The following is a 20,707-nucleotide window of genomic DNA, read 5'->3' as shown; positions in this document are numbered from 1 at the left end:
TACCGGTGTTCAGCGACGTTACCGCTCGGCCGCTGGTTGGCCCGAAAAAAGAGTAGGTACGATCTGGCTTACTTTAACACGGAAACCGCTGGCGTTTGTATCACATAACTGTTTTTAATTATTAAATGTGATACGTTGTATAAGTGATGAGATTATGAAAGTCCCAATTTTTGAAAACAAGATTTAACATATCTCATAAAAGCACTTTTTACTGCATTTTGCGCACTTTTTTCAAGCGTAATTCTTGCATAAATTTATTTACTTTAGTAAAACGGTAAAAATTCGAAACTGAAAACTTATCAACTTACTTTTGTGTACAAATAAAGTAAAATTAAATAATACTGATAGCATATGATGCTTTGAAACAAATAAGGTAAAATTAAACAAGATCTGATAATTTTCTTTGATTTTATGAGCATTTTCAGGCAGTAGTTTTTAAAATTATTATAACATAACAAGACTATCATTTATTTGATTATATGATCATTAATTATTAACATTGCAAGCTGATTATTTATTTTAGTAATTCATAAAATTCGGAGCATAAACTTTTTTGAGCGTAATGAGGGGGGGAAAGGATAAACTCTGGAAGCACTCAGCAATATAATTTTATATTATTAATTAAGGAGCGTTTTTGTAACGTTTTGCGTGTTACCTTTATTTATTAAACATCATGTTCTTCGCAAGTAAACCACATAAAATTGAATTCAAGAACAATATACAAAATATTTGAAAATGACATATCTTTAGAATTTCCACACTGGAGATTGTTATTTTCTGTACAGGGTTGCCATTGCTTGCTTTGAACTCGTTGAGTTTCTTAATCAAAACTTCGTTAAAGTTACAAAATATCAAATGGATTAAAACAAATTCGAAATAAACCGCCCAGGTGCCCATGTTCGGGTGGAGGATTACGTTATTCAGAATTTTATGATTCTAAATTCTATTGTTTTTTTCACAGTGCGAGAGAAACATACATGCATTTATGCAGATTCTTCATTATTTAATTTCTTTAAATTTAATACAGGGCGATAATATTTGGTGGCAACAGTTTGCAAAGTGAAATGGACATTTATAGTGAAACAAGGCAAAATGCCGTTTCGAAACTAATAGCTTTTCTGAGCTGCCGCCCCTTTGGGTTAATAAAATAAATTAGCAATAAATAAGAAAACTTATGCAGAACTAGACATAAATTAAAAAAAATAATCACTATAAAATACTAGCACAATTAATTATTACAGTTAAATACAATTTTTAACATTAGAATAAATGCATAAAAATTATTAAAGTGTTAAAAGTGTTAATCACTATGATGTATTATGAAATATTATTGAAATAAAACTTCTTTGTAGAATATTATGCTATAATATTCAGATATACTTTTAAAAAAAGCAGTACAAATAAGAATTTTAAGCAAAAACATTCAAAAATCCATTTTTTTTCGATTTTAGTAGTTTTTACTTATTTACGCCAATAAAAAGCATAAAAATTGTAAGAGAAAATTGTTTGTTTGAATTTTTCTATTAGTTCAGATTTAAAATATTATTTTTTAAAAGAAGGAGATACAAATTTCCTTACAGCATAGGAAAAACTAAAAAATATCCAGACTTGAAAGCATGTAACAGCTTTATAATTATTTAGAACATTAATTACGCTTGATAAACATGCTAAATTTTTAAAAATCAATTATCAGTTTCGAAAATAAAAATATCTAAAAATTATAATTTGTGAAAGGAGGTGCTATCACCAGCTTTTTCTTGAAAATTATACGCGCTGCAATAGCCAACTATTGTTAAGTTTCTGCAAGTCGTCCCTACTCCTCCAGATATGGTCAAGGTGATAGCCGGCAATACGCCGAAGCAAGGGAGAAAACCCATTTGGGTTGGTGTATTTCTTATAAGGTCCATGGATATATATCAAACAATGCTAAATTAACACAATAATTAAAAGTATATATGAGATCTTTAAGAATCGAAAAATGAATTTTACTGATAGTGAAAAAATAACTTAAATATTGAACTTACGGAGAAGTCGAGAAATTTGTAATTGATAGTAAGTTTGAACAATTATTGGGTACGTGCCAGCTAAAAGTTACTGTCAGCTTTGTGTCCTGTCGAATAAATGTGTTGATAGTTGAGTGTCCCGTAGTTAAATGTCTTGACGGCTAACTCTCTGTGTCAGCAAAATGTCCTGTCGGCTAACTGTCCGTGTCGGCTAAATGTCCTGTCGGCTAAGTGTCCTTTTCGGCTAAGTGTCTTGTCGGCTAAATGTCCGTGTCGGCTAAATCACCCGTCGGTTAAGTGTCCGTGTCGGCCAAATGTCCTGTCGGCTAAGTGTCCGTGTCGGTTAAATGTCCTGTCGGCTAAATGTCCTGTCGGCTAAGTGTCCTTGTCGGCTAAATGTTCTGTCGGCTAAGTGTCCCTGTCGGCTAAATATCTTGTCGGCTAACTGGTGTCGGTTCCGCGACCGGATTTAAAGTGTGGAGGAAGGCAAACCGATGAAGGTTTACGGTAAACCGTAGTACTAAAGTTGGATGTGTTACGTGTGACCAGAATGTCGAGAAACGGAAGAGAATTGCAAGTCTCAAGTTCAAAAGTGAACTGAATAGCAGAATCAATAGAACTCATTGTTGAGTGAGATTTCTCTTACTCAACTCTGTTTGAAACAAACACATTTTGTTTTCCAAAATAAATATTACAAGCAAACTGTGAGATTAGCCATGGGAAGCCCCCTCAGTCCCATTATGGCTGATATCTACATGCCTTATTATGAATCAAAATTGTTTGAAACTTTAAACTTCCCGATATGGTTCCGCTACGTAGACGATACTTTTACCCTGTTTGAACGTAATAAAGATGATTTAAATAAAGTTCTTTCAACAATGAATTCTATTGATCCTGCTATTCAGTTCACTTTTGAACATGAGACTTGCAATTCTCTTCCGTTTCTCGACATTCTGGTCACACGTAACACATCTAACTTCAGTACTACGGTTTACCGTAAACCTTCATCGGTTTGCCTTCCACCACACTTTAAATCATGTCATCCGACAAAACAAACGTTAGCTTCATTTTATTCCTATGTTTTCCGTGCTCTTCAAGTTTGCTCCTCCAAACTAGCCCTTGATAAAGAACTAAATCATTTAAAAGCAATAACTATTGACAGGGGCTTTTCATCCAACATTATTAATCAAGCAATTAAAAAATTATCACCTCAACACACTAAAAGGCACACTCTTGTTTTAGGAGATTATAAAAATTCTGTTGTCATTCCCTTCTTTCCATCAGTTAGCTATAAAATTGCACATATTTTGCAGAAATTTAACTTTCGGGTTGTTTATTCTCCCATCAATAAAATTCCGAGTTCCATACTCAAGGACCCCATTCCGGATATGAATTCCTGGGGTATTTATAGGATTCCTTGCCAATGTGGTTTAATTTACATTGGCCAAACTAAGAGAGCCTTAAAATTTCGCGTCAAGGAACATGAGGCATATGTTAGAAAAAAGGAAACACAGAAGTCTTCTGTTGCTCAACATTGTTGGTAAGAAAATCACACTTTCAATTTTTCTGCTGCCAAAATTATTCAACAAACATCTTCCATTGGAGGACTGGATTTTCTAGAGGCATTTCACATTCATAAAAATCTTTCCTTTCTAGGTAATTTAATTTCTAGGTAATTTTCTAGGTAACTTTCTAGGTACGATCCTAATTCCAATCCAAATTTGCCTTCGGCCTTTAAAGAAATTATGTTTTAGTTCTGGTTTCACCAACAGATGCCGCCACTTGCTTATTCTTGTCCAGGCTTTCTTATCTTATCTAATCATTATTTCCTATCTTGTTCATTTGCGGTTTCGCAGCTGAGGATGGTGGTTCGGTAAAACCATTGAAACTAGTCCTGTGAAAATTTTGTAAATATAACGCTGATTTTTGTTGTTTGACTTCTGAATTAGTATAGCTAATTTACTCTAAAACCTTATAAAAACTATAAAACCTACGGAAACTTGAATTACAGTTCATTCTCATTTTTATTCTTCTGTTTTAGTTGTACTCCAAAAGACGAAGGTTGTTTTAATCTATAATAAGAAATCATAGAAAACTTCAAGAATCATAGAAAGAAACTAACCGATTTTGGAGAACTAGCGAAAGATCGGCAAATTAATTTACAAATTCGGAAGAAGAAAGAATTTGAAAGCTACATTTCCGATCTCTTCAGTAATAAAACATATAGAATTTTGGAATGGTTAGTTCGATCATTAAGTGAATGTATGTGACAAAAATCTATAAAAAAATCACTTCATCACTTAAAACACTTTAAACATCCGAAATAAGTTTCGAGATGCATATGAACCTTGTTTTGAGAATCTCCATCTCAAATTTCATTGCTCTGGAACGGTCTGTTTCTATGCAATAATCTAGCAACTTATTTCCACTAAATTTATAGACTACCACGTAAATGGAATAAAAAGCGCCATTTTATTTTTTTATTGGTTCTGACTTTTGAAAAATTAGAGTTTGCTTTTTGAAATATTTTGGCTATTGAGATAGGGTAAATTTACGCAGTTCTTTCATTAAATCTGAATGAATGTTTTTCAGAATTAATGCTCAACAGTAAGAGGAAAAACTTTATTATACAATAAAATCAGGACAAATATATGGCGGATTTAAATATTGCTTCTTTCACTAGAAAATTGAAATGCCATAATATTTGATCAAGATTTTTGGACACTTAATATTTTAGCAAGCACTCCTTAAATTCTCTTTCAGAAATCACGAAGCACACGATTGGAAGATAAATTATTTCTAGGTATATGCTTAGAAACAACTTGTCTAAACAAGTCATGAATTCTACTCTTCAAATAAATAAAAATAAACTTGCACTCTCCTACTTTCTTCGAAGACTGTTCAGTACCACTTTAAAAGTAGAACTTTTTTAGCATTAGAAATTTCCAGAAGTAGAATATTCATTCTGATACTAGAGACTCTCACTCCGTTCGATATGCAATATTTAAAAATCGCTGAGAAATGCAAAATAGCGAATCGAGCAATGCCTGAGGGAGGAATAAATTTAGGCGAATATTTGCCCTAGCATTTACAAGAGTTATTCGCATAGCTCTATATCGCGCCACATGAGAAAATGTTTGAATTTGGTTTATACATTTGAAACACTTAGCGCGAAGTAAACGATTAAATCTTTACTGGATGTACCGTAATCTTTACTGGATATATCTTGTACAATAGTACCTAAAGAATTTGTAGCAGTTAAAAAGGGAAAGAAGTGAATAACGAAATGAATGAGAAGTGAATATGAAAGAAGGAAAGAAGCCTATTATATTTCCGTCTTGTCAATATTTGAAACTGCAAATTTATACATCCCTGTGGCGTTAGTTGTTAAAACAGAATTCTTCCCTCCAACTGGGATGGTGGTTAGTAATTCTGACTGCCGTATCAAAGCTTCCAGGTTTCAATCCCGAAGAAAGTATGGATGCTTGTAAATGTAATAGTGTCTCTGCGGTATGGGGTCCCTCAAAATATGCGGCGAGCCAAAGTCCTCTCGATAGGTGGTTAGTGGTAGGGAAAGAGTAGTAGGAGACTTTAGGACCTGCTCTCTTTCTAAATTGGGAGGTGAACTGAGCATGGTCCTATATGGTGCCCAAGACTCTTGTCAACGGCAGGCGCAAGCTTGTCTCCTTTCTACAATGAATTTTGTGGTCTTTATTTGATATCAGATTAGCCACAACAACATCGTAATTCAAAAAAGGATTATAAAAAGATGAATCAAACGTAAAAAACGTAAATGACATAATAGCTCTAAACAGATAATTAAATGTGATTTTTAATTGTTAAAGAATCCTACGAATGCGTATGTGGAACATTTAATATCCGAAAGGGGGGTAGGTATTGACTCTAAGGTTAAATGCCCTAAAACATCACACAATGTGTTAGTTACATACATAAAAGAAATTTTATTGGTATCAATGAAATTGCTTTCAGTTTTCAGATTACAAATTACAGTAATTTTCTGTGAACTTGTGTATTTATAACATATTTTTTCAGTGCTTTTTAATAAGAATTATTTTGGAACATTTTTAGGGCCCGGCAATAAATATAGCCGAATATAACGACTTATTTTATCGAGTACAAAATGTTTCGAAATAATTTTTGGCAATTGCATTTATTACATTTTATTCTAAAAAATGTCGTGAGTGTGTGGCAAAATGTGTCCCATGCGTGTAAGTAACCCCCTTTTAACAACAATAATGCAGATTTATTTAGAATGATAGCATTATCATTTTTCATTAGTTATTTTATTGATTGTTTACGTTGTAATCCCTCGTTTAAGAATTGCTTACGCTCTAAGCCTTCGTTTAAGTTTTTAATTTTACATAATTGTATAACCTCTTACGCTTCACTTAGAAGTAAAGTATTTCATCATTTGAATAATACAAAGCAACTGAATATTTTCCGCTCCCCATTGTTGCACAATTATTCAGTAATTGACCAATAAGAATTCAGAAAAATTTTCCATGATTCAAGTATTCTAATAAAGTTATTTCTAGCGATATAAGTACATGCTTACTCTTTAAAAATAATGCAGTCATACTAATATGACGACTAATTCTCATTGTTGTTAGCGTTTTATTCAGCACTAAAAAAACAAGTATTCTATATAAATTGCATAATCTAAAACATTATGTAATGAATTACAAGCTAGTGCAACAAATGAATTATCATTAACATTTTTGAAGATTAATTCATACTGAACGTGAAACTGGAATATTCTTTAAAATTAACGAACTGAAAATTCAAATATCAAATAAATTAGAATTTAACTTCTTATTATTGTTGTTCTCTAGAAAAATTTCTACACGATGTCTGAGAAAGAATTGTAATATTTCATTAAGTCTATTTATTAAATGCATTGAACGTGTTTTTACATCTAATTCGGTCATTTCAAACAGTCAGGAAAAACACTGGTCAATTAACAGAATGACAATGAGATTTAGTTTCAATCGTACTACGGAACGATTGAAATTGTACTTCAGTAGAATCATCTGCTACTACGCTTAATTGCTTGATTGATTCTCTGAAGTAGTTAAACTTATATATTATCAATTTTGATAAAGTCCCAAGGAAGAAGCATGCAAAATCAGAGCTTTATAGTGGACGTCTTAGCAGATCTGTTTCTACAAATTCAGTATCCTTGAAATCTGCATTTATGGTCCATTGTACCTCGTATACACAATAAAAATGCAAATACATAATTTTTCTGACTGACTGAATAAAATAAAACCATTTTCAGTTAATAATTTCATGTAATGCATACTTCTTACAAATGTCCTGGAATCTCACCTATCGTCTCAAAAACAGTTGCAGTTAGAGTACAGTAAATGTCAGATCCCAAAACTTCACTTAAGAAATTGTTAGCATCCGTTTAAATATGCATGCATTATCAGAAACAATACGCTATTTAATTAATGCAAGAATTTTCATAAAACTAATTTGGTAGCTATGATGTTTGGCTAGAAAAAGCCAAAAAGAAAATGAAGGTAGAAAAAGAAATTTGCCTCACTGCATATTATAATAAACGTTATAAGTGACTGAGCTAGTTTTGTGAGTTAAACTATATTCACTTACTCAATAGTTGGTACAGAAATATGATATAAGGGCTATGTATAAATGACATTTAATGGAAAGTAAAATCCTAGAAAGTTGTAACATAGTTCAGAATTTGGAATAAATAGGAAATGTCATTTCTCGAAGAAGCGGAACCATAAACGAATCAAAGAGATACTATTTCCAGGTTTATTGAAAAAAGTGTTAAAATTTAAATCGTTGAGTCATATTAGAAGCATTTTATGAGTACATAAGACTTCAAGAAAATCTTAAAATATGAAGAAATATTTCACATGATTTTTGGAAGAAAAATTTAGATACTTGGTTTACTCAACAATGTTATGTAGTGAAACATATCTAGTGGTAACTGTTTCCCACGAAGATAATTTTTAAATTCTTAAATGAGAAATTTTACAGCTTTTTCGTTTTAACAAATATGTGATGACACTGCCAGGAACTTGAATAATTTTCTCAGGAATTTATATTAGAAATTGAAAGTTCAACATGTTTGAACTATGAATTTTATCAATAAAGGAAGTTGAAGATTTAAAAATGAAACTTTTACAAAATACTTTAAATCTTGAGATAATGCGAAGTTGATTAAAATACATTTTTTTATTTATTTTTAGTCTTCTTTTCTTCTGTCATTTATCATATTTTTCCTTGTGTAATATAAATATAAGCCAGTTTTCTTCAGCAAATGCTCCACAAAGATATTCCTTCTCTTAGGAAGATAGACCCAGTATGCCTTACTATAACGTAAATAATCCAATAAATCTATACTTGTTCCAAAGAATAATTGCCTAGACTCCTCCTTTTCTGCTTGCTACCACTGAAAAGCATTTATTTCAGTTTCTTATCAAGTAATGTTTAAATGAGAACATAATCATGCAATTCCAAATGAAGTAGATGTGGCTTATTTGTGAAATAGTTGCATTATGCACCTTTAGACATACAGTGACAGAGTTGATAAAGCGTGTGACAGAGTTGCTAATACTGGTAGGTCATTCCTGGTTGTATTAAACTTTCGCTGCTGCTCTTGTGTATTACGAATACGAGCCAGCTTTTATCAAAACACGAGGACATCCGTAATCAGCAGACAGACGTTGTACCTTTCGTCTTAATTAAAATTAAGGAACCATTTCTATATCGATATTCCCCCAAAACAATTTCTGAAAATTACTTGCTCTAAAAAAAATAAATCATTTTTAAGAGTAGCTGCCTTATAGTCACTTTTTGAAAATCTTATCTATTTGTAAATGAAAACAAACTGTTCGATAAATAGCATTATTCTAAAAACATTTCATAATTTTCTCAAATGACTCGCATTTTTCATTTTTCTTTTAATGCCTCTTCGTGGTTCAAAACTTAACAACGTCATATTTGTCGTTCATTAAACATAATATATGAATCCAGAATACTTAATATCGTGCTATCACAATATAGCAGCTTTCTCAAGCAAAAACATTCAATAAACGACTTTAATGCTCTTCAACAGCGCACCATTTTAACAAGTGAAAGAAGTTAATTTAAAATTGTTGGAAATGTAAGAGCTAAATTTTTAGAAGAAAGAAAGCATGAAACAAACATCTCTGCCAAAATCATGTCAAGTAACTTTTATAAATTTACCAAAATAATCCTACGTTAAACTTTTAAAAAGTAACAAAAGTTTCTTAGAAGATTACCCAAGACTAACATTCTCTCACTTCTCTTTAATTTAACGTGAGGAATTAATCACTAACGTAATATTCTTGTTTCTATCATTTGTAATTAAAAGTCAAATAATACATGAGACAGAAAAGACGAAGCATCATTACATAACATTTATCTTTCCTAAAATACATATTTTTGCAAAATTAATTAAATTCAGTATTTCAAACTCTTGTAAGATAGCATAATGAGAGATGACCTCTCAGAAGAAAGTAGTTTTAGTTTAAATGTATTAGTTTCGAAAGCACTTTTAAAATAATGATTTTCATATAAATACATATGCTTTAAGGTAGCAAGGACGTTTATTCTGTTTAAAAAGAATTTAATAATGTATTCGCCTAATCATATCCATAATTAATTATTATAAATAACAGTGAAATGGACTTCAACTAAAAGCCTTTTATTACGAAACAATGTTTGACTGAGAAAATCTAAATTAATTTCTTTTTCCAAGCAATTTGATATCCTCATGATAACAACAGTGTTATGCTGAAAAATTAAATTAGTCACTGTCCTGAAAGATTTATTAATATGAACTCTTTTTTCTGCTGTCTGTTCTAGTTTTAATAATGCTGGCTACAGAAACTGTTAATGGGGTGATTGGTTTCGATCCAAAATATTATACATTAATATCGATAATATCTTGATTTACGTTATTTAAGTCTATAAGGTATTCTCCCGTCTTCTTGGCATGCCTTCTTAGTGTAGTAGACTGCACGCTGGGCGCTTATTCCAGAGGTCCATGGTTCGATTCCCGGCCAAAACGTTGCTCATTTTTCATCTCTCCTCCTTCCAAAATACCTAATGTCTCTACAAGTCAACAGAATGTTATTTTACACGATAAAAAGCTGTTAGTTCTGCCTTTATTACACGTATAATTATCACGCATGTTACAATGAGATAAGTATTAAAATATTCTGCAAATTTATGTGAAATGTAAGTAAAATAATTCTGTGTTTAAAGAAATGCCTCATAGAGATACTGCTAGCATTCAGTTTCTAGTGTAAAATATGTCGGTTTAGTAAATTCAGGTTTCATTCGATTTTAATAATGTTTAAATTCTGATGACATCTTGTATCATAGCTCTTATTTCTTCAAATCTTCCATCATAAGTTTAAAACATTAACCTTTTTCGCACATTTCTTAGTAGAAACCTGAATAAAAGCAAAATTATGTGACACCTCAGCCGAATTTCAATTTCTTTTGTACATTTCTGAAACTACTTTTTTCTTAAATGCCGCAGGAACATTGTTATTTTCATAGTTATCTGTGAAATAAATAATATTCAACGTGAACAGTCTTCGGTAGTGTTTATGATAACATTCAATATATTTAACAGGTTTCTTTTTAAAGTGTGTTGCGAAATTTGCTAAATTAATTAATCAATGGGTATTATATACAAATAAAGATAGTAAAAGTTTGAAAAGGATTTATCCGTATTAGATTTTATCTAAAGTTTAAAATGTTATGTTACAATTTTTAAATTCTACGCTAAAATATTTTTCCTTTTAGAGAGGTATGCATTTAGCTATTTAACTGTAGTGAAACGAGAACAAAAAGTGTGTGACATTCACCCTATCAAGCAAAGGAGTTATCAACATGTCTCTAAGATAAAGATTAATTAATTCCGCTTTTAGTATTACATAGGATTTGAAAGGTGAAAATTATACAGGTAGCAGCTATTAGCTGATAAAATAATTCTGTAACATTTGCTGAGGATATTAAAAAAGAATGTAGTTAAAATGAGCAGCTAAAATAATTGGTAAATATTTAATGTTTTCCTAGCAAGGCTATTTGAGAAAATGCTAACAATGAAACCTTTTTAGTTAACATAAAAATATCAACCAAGATATAATATTTCAAGAGAAAATGTCTTGTTTTATTTTGAGAAAATCCTGAGCAAGTCTTAAAATTTAAGCTTTGATTTATATCACGTGTAAAGGCTATGGCTATAAATGCATAGCACCAACTGATAAAGCACGATAAAAAATCTAAAAGCAATAATTTTTTTAATCAACTGAAGGCAAACAGGAATGGAGCTAAATGAGTTTGGAATTCAAAAACCATTTTAAGCCATAAAAATAGTTGCGCTTCGGCTAAAAAGAACTTTAAACAGAACGAAAGACTAATAGAGCTAAACCAACAGGGAAAAAAAAGAGTGGTTACGCTACTTTGAGAATAGCGACATTTTCGCTACTTAGTCTCCTAATATAACAAATTTATGCATCTTTAGTGTCACTAACAATTATAAATAATGAATTTACATATGTTTCTGTAATAGTTTGATTTAAAAGGAAGATTTTCATCGTTTCGAGTAATGAATCAACTTCTCGTGGTTTTACGTTTTATGCTTTTTCGGTAGTTTCAACATAGTGAATTTGAGATATAGATTGTACATACATTTGATTACATACGGCTTTGATAGTAATACAGATTATAGATACATTTGATACATACTATTGGAAATGAGAAGGCTGATGCATTGGCCAAAAAGGCTGTTACACACAATGACATTGAAATTATTGAGTTGCAGAGGCCGAAGAAGAAGGCGGTGACCTTTGCAGAGGTCTTATACCAATAAATTACGGAAAGAAAAATGGAAAATGTCAGACAAAAATAAACCTATAACTGATAACAATAAAACAAGAATAAATATACATTAACATAGATTTAAATCAGATTTTAATGGCCACATTTTTGCGTACTTTAAAAGATTTAATCTTCAAAATTGCGACCACCTCTGCGTCACGTGCAATGAAATTTGAGATGCTAAACACTTCGTGGGTATCTGACTACTTTTAAAAGACATAAAGGGAGGTTTTAATGTGGATTTTATCAAAATTGGACAAGGCGATATGTCTATCGAGAACGATTATGAATTATATCAATAATAATCGTTCAAAAGTGAGAATTCTACTTCAATTAGTGTTTTATATAGAAAATCTCTGCACATTAATGAAATAGGGATAGCTACAGTAACTATAGTTTGTTACTTTACACGGTATGTATACATCGCTTTAACTACTACATACACCTGCAGACCTGACACGTGGAATATAAGACATGCTTAACAAATAACTAGAAATATCAGACAACATTCCTCTGCATGCTCAGTACTTAATACACTAGAAATACACTTTTGTAAATTAATTACAATATTAAATTATCCTATATACATTACAATATGTTTTGTAATGTATTACGTACAACATTTCGTCGTTATATTTACAAATAATTATAAATAATGCTATACGCAGTTGCACATTCTGCACTTACTACTATATACTATTGCAAGCTTAAATGTTGTTGGAACTAGTATTGAGAATATGTAATATGCTTGTAGTTCGAAAGGTACTGTGTGATTGTACCTTTCGAACTACAAGCATATTACATATTCTCAATACTAGTTTAGCTGAAATAATATGTTATTACATTCAGCAACGGACTGTTCATTCTAGTCCCTTAGATTTAGTTAATTCTATTTCAGGGGATATTTTAATTATATTGAGCTGAGAAATGTTACGGAACCTAATTTCAACAGCCTAAGATTTTATTTTATTCGATTTTGTTCTCAAACTTAAACAACGGATCTACTGCCAAGAACTATTATATTCAGTCGTACAGTCAAAGACAGAGATTTAACATACTTTCCGAAAAAATTGAGAAGATACCAGAATATTCTCGTGCATGATTAAAAAGCTTACAAAAGCCGCAGGAAATTATTTCAATTCAGTTGTTTACTTAGTTCTTGTTGTTGATTGTATCGAATTAACGGTGAAATCCGATTAGCTTTCTTTGCTTTGAATTGTGTTCTATTTAACGTTTTAGTAGTTTGAAACATAACTACTGTGAGATATTGTGATATTGTACGAATATCTCTCAGGAAATTTCAGCATCTTGTTTTATTTCTTTGGATAAGAATAAATTTTGTTAACTTTCCATCGACTTGTGCATTCAATCCATTATGAACCCGTACGCACGCAACAATACTTTTACTTTAAACAAAATCATAATCTTAAAATAAAATGTCTCGAATTAAACAGGAAATCTTATTTCAAGATTCAAAGATTTCAGTACAGACCTTTTAGTGCAACAGACCATGCTATTAAACTGTGGATAGGATTTTCAGTTGATATTTATGCATACCAAGCAATCGAGCAAACGGAAATTATCAGGTATGTTTATGCTACAATTTGAAATCAAACATTCATAGCCATTTCACCATTTAATATCACATTTACTCGCATATACCCTTAGCATCTTTCAGAGTATGATTTTGAAACTTTTGGATTTATTTACGCAATTTTCAAATTATTCCACAAATTCAGGAAAGAAAGAAATCTTTTCATACTAATGATCAGTTCCTCGAATTTCTTGGTTTGATATTCGTCGCGTATACATTTTAGGACAACTGATCCAGTCTTTCAAAATATTAGTAAATTTCATCTCTAATTCCATTAACTTCTCCTTTTACAAAGACAAAGAGGAAAAGCGAATGAACAAAAAGTATATAACAGAAATTCCCCTTGGAGATTCAGTGTCCAGAAAAATTTTAAATAGGAGTGTAAAGCGTCTATAAAGTAGACAACTGTAAACTTATATGGACTATAAAGTAGACACACAAACAGCCACTGTCTTTTTTCATCACCATACCATCTCATTGTCTTCTATGCGATCCGCCATCAGTCAATTTTATCAATAAGATAATATGTGCATTGAAAATAAGCTGTAAAATTTTCTCCTCAATTCCTTTTAAAATTTTTCATTATAATATTTACTTTTAATAAAAACCTGCAGATTTAAATTATGCTAGTTAACGAGAAAATTTGCTACTCCCAGTTTTCGAGGGATGGGAAGCCAAAACAAACTGAAAGCAGTAACTAATTGCAATATTAATAAATCGACTTCCATAAACTTTTTAATGGTTTGTATTATCATGCGCCCCCCTTTTTTAGTATTTTACTTTTTCCTTGAAAATGTTTTTTATCGCAAAATTTCTTTTTTACCTTTTAAGACTATAACTATTTAAAAAAGGAATAGCGAGAATTACGTGAATAAGTGTTATAGCAAAAAAATTTGGATCCTATTTCTTAAACTTAGATTTCACTTTTATAATTTTCATTGCTTTCTAGATGCATTTATACTAGACTAATATTTATGAAGTACTTAATTTGAGAATATTTATTTATATTCTAGATCAGGAAGCTATTTCTGCTTTGGCTACCGTGGTTGCTCCGAATGCAAAGGCCTGGTCACAAAATCACCAGGCGGGATCTGTTCCGGAGCACCAAGGTGCAGGAGATGGAGCTCAAAGAGCGATCCTCCAGAAGCCTTCTCACCGGTACCCTTGAAGGTGGTAATGCCAGCGGAGGCGAAGATGATTTCCGGCCTTCCGGTAACATGACGTCATCGTCATCACCGGCCTTGCAAAGGGGACAAAGCGATCGGAGCTACGCCAACGTCCTTATCGGAAGTTCGAACCCAGGATCTATGGTGCACACTTGCATGCATGCAGATGCAGAACTTTCCGCAATCTTAAGGGAGCTTAAGGTGATCACAGCGAAGTTGAGGCAGGATGACAAAGATGCGGAAGTTGTGTCTGACTGGCAATTTGCCGCTATGGTAGTCGACCGTATTTGCTTGATTAACTTTACTATTTTCACAGTGGCATCCACAGTCTTATCTCTGGGATCGGCTCCCCATTTAATGGCGTAATAGACTCTAAATGCAGTTTCTTTATTGAGATAACATTGGGATACCATCAATTTCATAGTAACTGCATTTGTTTCGAAATATCGGCATGTGAAAAAGGTGCTACGATTATAGTGAATCAGATGTCTCTTATTTGTTACATAAGAAGAACAACAGTCCCTCTGTTTGCAGTTATCATTTACCAGTATTATACGAACCATCAATCAGTGCAATAATGATTAATGGTTCAACACAAGTTATTAATTCACAGTTGTAGTTTTGAAATTATTCAGTTAAATATTTTGCTTTTCTATTTTAAAAATGAAAAAATTCAGTCATCAAACGCTAACAAAAACTATGAATGTTTAACTCAAATTATTTATTAAAGCTTTAAAATGTAAATCATAAATAAGAGCATTATTAGCAGTATATATCCCTTCGTAATTACGTAAATTCTTTGAATTAATGATTCAAAGTTTTACAGATCTTCTATAGGCTGTATCTATGACATTCACTAAACGATAACCTATTATTGTATTAAACAGAAGCAGTAATACTACAATATTGATCTGCTAATGAAATTAACAGTTATTATGTCTAACAGTTATTAAATTCTTTGAATTAATGATTCAAAGTTTTACAGATCTTCTATAGGCTGTATCTATGACATTCACTAAACGATGACGCTATTATTGTATTAAACAGAAAGCAGTGATACTACAATATTGATCTGCTAATGAAATTAACAGTTATTATGTCTTCCATTTATAATCATTAACTCATGACTAATTTCAATTCATAATGCCATTTTTATGATGTACTATTTAGACATGCTACCTAATAATTCTTAAAAAGTTTTAGAGCCACTGCTTTGAAAATTATCCTTTATTTTGGAAAATAATTTAATTTGATTAACAATAAAGCCTCTGCTATTGCTTATAGCCAAGTATGATCAAACGAAACTTACTCATGAACCATACCCATAAAAATACAAACAAATATATTTTCGAATTATAGACATTATTTAAATATATAAATTTCAAAATTCGGTTCCCTTGGAACATAACTAAGTCTTCCATGCTACTTCCTTTATTTAATCAATGAGCAAACCAATTAAATCAGTTTTAATGCTTTTGCTTCTTAGAAAGTCTTGGTTCCTAAATTAGCCTTAATTCCATCATATACAGCTAAATGAGAACTTCTTAAAATATAAAATAGTGAAGTATATAATTAAGTCTTTGCCAGTGTGATAGCACAGTCTCCGAAGTAATAATATCTGATATGCTTGTATTTATAAATATTTTGTTGTGCAAGTTCAGAAAAAACTAGCTTTTTCGAAATCAGATGCCAGAGTATAAAAATATCTTTTCAAAGACTTGTAAAAAATATCAGATTAAAGTTTTGGTTAGAGAATTAACGTATTTTTATTTAACATTAAACGAAATGTTTCTTTTTCGCATTTTATTTATTTATATTTTTCAAAAATCTTTACTTACCTTTATTGTATTCATTTAATTGTTGATTATTTGTTTTTATTACCGTTAATTGTATGTATTTTTTGTTTACTTACTTTTACATTTATTACTCGATTCAACTAATATAAATATTAATCAATACTTTACTATTATATATATATTTTAATTGAAAATTATTTATAGTTTTATATAATTCTTAATAATTTCCTTGCACTTTATAAACATCTGTAAATAAAATAAAATAAATAGTCAAAATTCAAATTTTGATATCTGAGTTCAGATATAAACCCAAGCATAATTTCACTATAAAAGTGATGTGATAGAATACATTTTGGTAACCACTTTTTGGCAGATAATTTGAAATTTTGACTAAATATAATTATGTTATTCATACAGTCTGTTTCATACAACTTTGCATTGTTTCAACTGGTACATATTCATACAGTCTGTTTCATACAACTTTGCATTGTTTCAACTGGTACACATGTTTATTTGATTAAAAAATTCTATTTAACAGCTAAAAGTTTTTAAACCTTATCATTTAAAATTAAATTATCAAGAGTAATTTCTAACCAAAGTTACATTCATACCTATAAACTGAATTTTTGTTAAAATTTATTGGTTTGAATTTGTATTTTCTCCATATATAATTTTGATTCCCTATGATTTAAATAGTTTCAGTTTCTACTCACACGCAAATAATTATCTTTAAATTTTATTAATTCCTATTGTATTTTATTTCATTGTCGAGATTAAAATACATCCTAGGTTATATTAATTAAATTCTATTTTGAAGGCTAATATTTTAGAACCATAAGCCTCTAAATTCATCTTATATAACATAATCAGAGAAGCATTACTATGGGATGTTAAGTTTCAGATTGGTGTCCAAAGGCATTCAACTCCTAATGTTTCACTGAAAGATGTAGTACCCTGTTACTCTTAGCACTAAATAAATACATATCAAAATTAAAACAAGCTGTAAAAGAATTGATTGATATACTAGATAGTATACATATGGATCCCAATGCTACCTCCACTATACAGAATATAGTAAAACCTACCCTATAACTGAAAACAATGGAAAAGGGCACGTATAGATTCTCTTTTATGTAATGTTATATAGAAGAGCAAATTTGCTCAACTTTGTTGAAGATAACCCTTTGTTTTCCGTTTATGATTAAATGTGAACATATGAATTAGTTTAAAAGGCTTATCTAAAAACAAAACGAAAGTTTATTAATTGTTCATTTTATAAAATAATATCATTCATTTAGTTTTTAAAACATACTTTTAATTAATATATCCTTCGCTCTCTTAATCAACACTTTTGCTGAAAGTAATGAATGTCGTCGAGGAAAGTGGAAAGTTTCAATCTGTCAGACTTAGCAATTGACGACACTGCACTGTATTCTTCAGGTAAGTTCTTACTTAGAATTAAATAATTCTAGATGCATATTTTTAATAAAATCGCATTTGATATCTCATGCCATTTTCATAATTTACAGTTTCGCTGTTGTTGAAAGTTAAATATGTTGTTAGACACATCAATATTTCTTCGATGTTGAAATTTATGTTTCTTTAAATGTCTAACTAAACTACTTATTACTGAAGTTGCGTTAATTAAAACATTAATTAAAACAAGTTTCGTTTTGATTGTTCTGGGCTAAGTAATAAATTGATATCGAAGTTAATTTTAAAATTAATTTTTACTTATCAAATTCGTTTTTGTTAATCAACTGAACATACTATGATCTAACAAAGAAGGGTTTATTTTTAAGTTTTTAAATTTTTAAATAATTATAGTATTAAGATTTGACTTTTCAAAGCAGAAAGCTGAGAAAGGCTGGGTATAAAATAGCACTTTGGAAAGAGCTTTAAAGTAGTAAATTAGATGTGCTAATAACTAAAATATCCTAGATATTGGCTAGGGTATTTTACTTGTTATTTAGCATAGGAATCAGAATATAGTAGAAATCTGAGAAAAAATTAGAATATTATAAAACATTTTGCTTAGATTTTTGACAAACTTTTAAAAGAAATATTCCTTGAGGCAGCTATTAGAATATACGCTTTATTATAAAAGTACACACGATCATCTTACCGAAGGAGTATATTCACTATGGTATAGTTTTAAAAATCCGTAGTTTGAAAATTTTACAGTGATTCATATGTGATTCAATATCTAAGTAAAGGAGTTAATTTTTGTTTGACTGAACTGAATCATACATTCCAAATTTAGGAACCTAATTTTTAATTAAAATTATTTCTTTATTTTGAAATATATTCCATTAGTTGATATGAAATAGAACATAAATTAAATGCCATAAATAGGGGTTTGTAAAGTAACATTTCACGAAATTTTAAAATCAAACTTTGTTATTAGTAAAGTTAATTAGTTTTTAGTTAATTAGTTAATTTACAATCTTTTCAAAGGCTCATATGCATATTGCTTCCATACATAGGACTACTAAATAAGCTTTCGTGATTTTTCGGAAGAAAATAAAATTAATTTTTATTTTAATTTTATATAATTAAATTTATTCAAGGAAAAAGAGACGATTTTTCTTTATTATATAAACTATAAATGGGAAAGTGCTTTAGACTCACATTCTTTGAGTTCATTCTTTTTATTTCGAAATTATTTGACTTTTTCAAAATAAAATAAATTAAACCCCAAAAAGATGATGATATTATCAAAACTTATCCCCATGTTTAATAACCTCAAATGAGTTTTAGGTCGAGAATTCAGTACTTTACATTTTATACATTAAACTAACAGTTAATACAAATTATCTGTACTGACGAAGGTACAGAATGTCATTGATTAGCTGGACTTTATTCCTTCTCAATCAAAGTTCGGAAAATACCTGAATTTTGTATTTTATTTATTTATATTACAGAGCTAAAAACAAAATAAAATATGTAGGTAATAAATTTGGTTCTACACTGTAAATTATGAAATCGTACCATTTCTCTAATTCATTTTAGCGAATGTTGCTAGGATTTCTTTTAAATATGAAATTCAGTAGCTTAGAAAGGAAACGTTTATTTCCTTGCGCAATTAGAAATGTTGCTTAAATTTTCTAAACATTGTTCCTGCATTTTTTATCTTTTATCACTGCCAAAGCACCGTGCAGTATAGGAATAAATGTCAAATTTCTTTATCTAACACAAATTTTTACTTTAAGTAGAGTAAAAAATTGATTTGAATGTATTCTTCTTCATGTTTGACAATCATTTTTACAATATCAGAGATAACTATGATGAGTATGTTACCAAACGAAACATTTGCTGCGAAAATCAAAATGTTACATAAATTATGTAATCTCAGTTTGAAATGTTTCTACGAAGGTTATAATTATTGCTATTATTATTATTATCATCAGTTTCATTTTGTTGAAAACAGTACGAATTATTTCAAATCTCTATGTAACTCTAGTATTGCTTCGCATACGTATCTAAATAAAGAGCATTGAAAATCAAAATGTATGTACTTTGATTTTAAGTTATTTAAAACATTTTAGAACAAAATTCCATAACTATTTCTATTAGCACCTGAGAAAATTCTTCATTGGGACATAAAATTATTTAATATTTCTTGCTTTAAAGTTTATAGACATGTAAAAACTTATCGCTGCGTATCTGCATTTTTTACTACTTAAATATTGTTTCTGCATATAAATAATACTGAAGAATTTTATGTTAGGTAACACATATGCATCTTTTCTCACAACAATTATTTTTATGATCATACCAAGCTACTACCGATATCATCCTTCATGCTAGACAAATCTGGTAATCGCTAGCGCCATCTATCGGTCGCAGCTGTCATAATTTAAACATACTTATAAATAGAAATATTTCCCAAATGTGTTAATTTTCGTCATTTGTCGAACCTACATTCCTTTCTTGCGTCAGACAATTTTTTCTTCCGAAATTTCTAAAAAACAAAAATTGATTTACTGAGGCAGATTAACAAATCACCTAAAAGCTGGATTCAGTTTGAATTTAAATATTAACTAAATAGGCTATATTTTGTTACAGCTCATCATAAAATTTGATAATTATGTAGCATAGCATATGTTTTGCGAGAACGTTTGCTTCTACTGAAATGCTTTTTCGCCAAATACAATTTCAACTGCGGTCGTAAGGTTTCCGCAGTGTAATAAATATTTGGTATTTTTTTTTTAGTAGTTCATCTATACAGAAATT

The 20,707-nt window shown here is 30.1% G+C and overlaps 1 protein-coding gene across 2 annotated transcripts in view; it reads left to right on the top strand.

Moving 5' to 3' along the window:
• Nucleotides 1-19,974, top strand: part of LOC118183570 (neuronal acetylcholine receptor subunit alpha-7-like) — a 999,128-nt gene extending 979,154 nt beyond the window's left edge. For both annotated transcript variants that reach the window (XM_085815221.1, XM_085815227.1), the window contains one exon: nt 14,523-19,974. In XM_085815221.1, coding sequence (XP_085671347.1) covers nt 14,523-15,041 — 519 coding nt within the window. In that variant the 3' untranslated portion in view covers nt 15,042-19,974. The remainder of the gene's footprint in view (nt 1-14,522) is intronic.
• Nucleotides 19,975-20,707: the final 733 nt, after the last annotated feature.

This window comes from Stegodyphus dumicola, chromosome 4, assembly GCF_044657685.1.
Source record: "Stegodyphus dumicola isolate Sdum_Otavi_A_Nest chromosome 4, ASM4465768v1".
NCBI classification, from domain to species: domain Eukaryota; kingdom Metazoa; phylum Arthropoda; class Arachnida; order Araneae; family Eresidae; genus Stegodyphus; species Stegodyphus dumicola.
The sequence above is the reverse complement of the archived record's forward strand: the minus strand, read 5'-3'. Positions and strand labels throughout refer to the sequence as shown.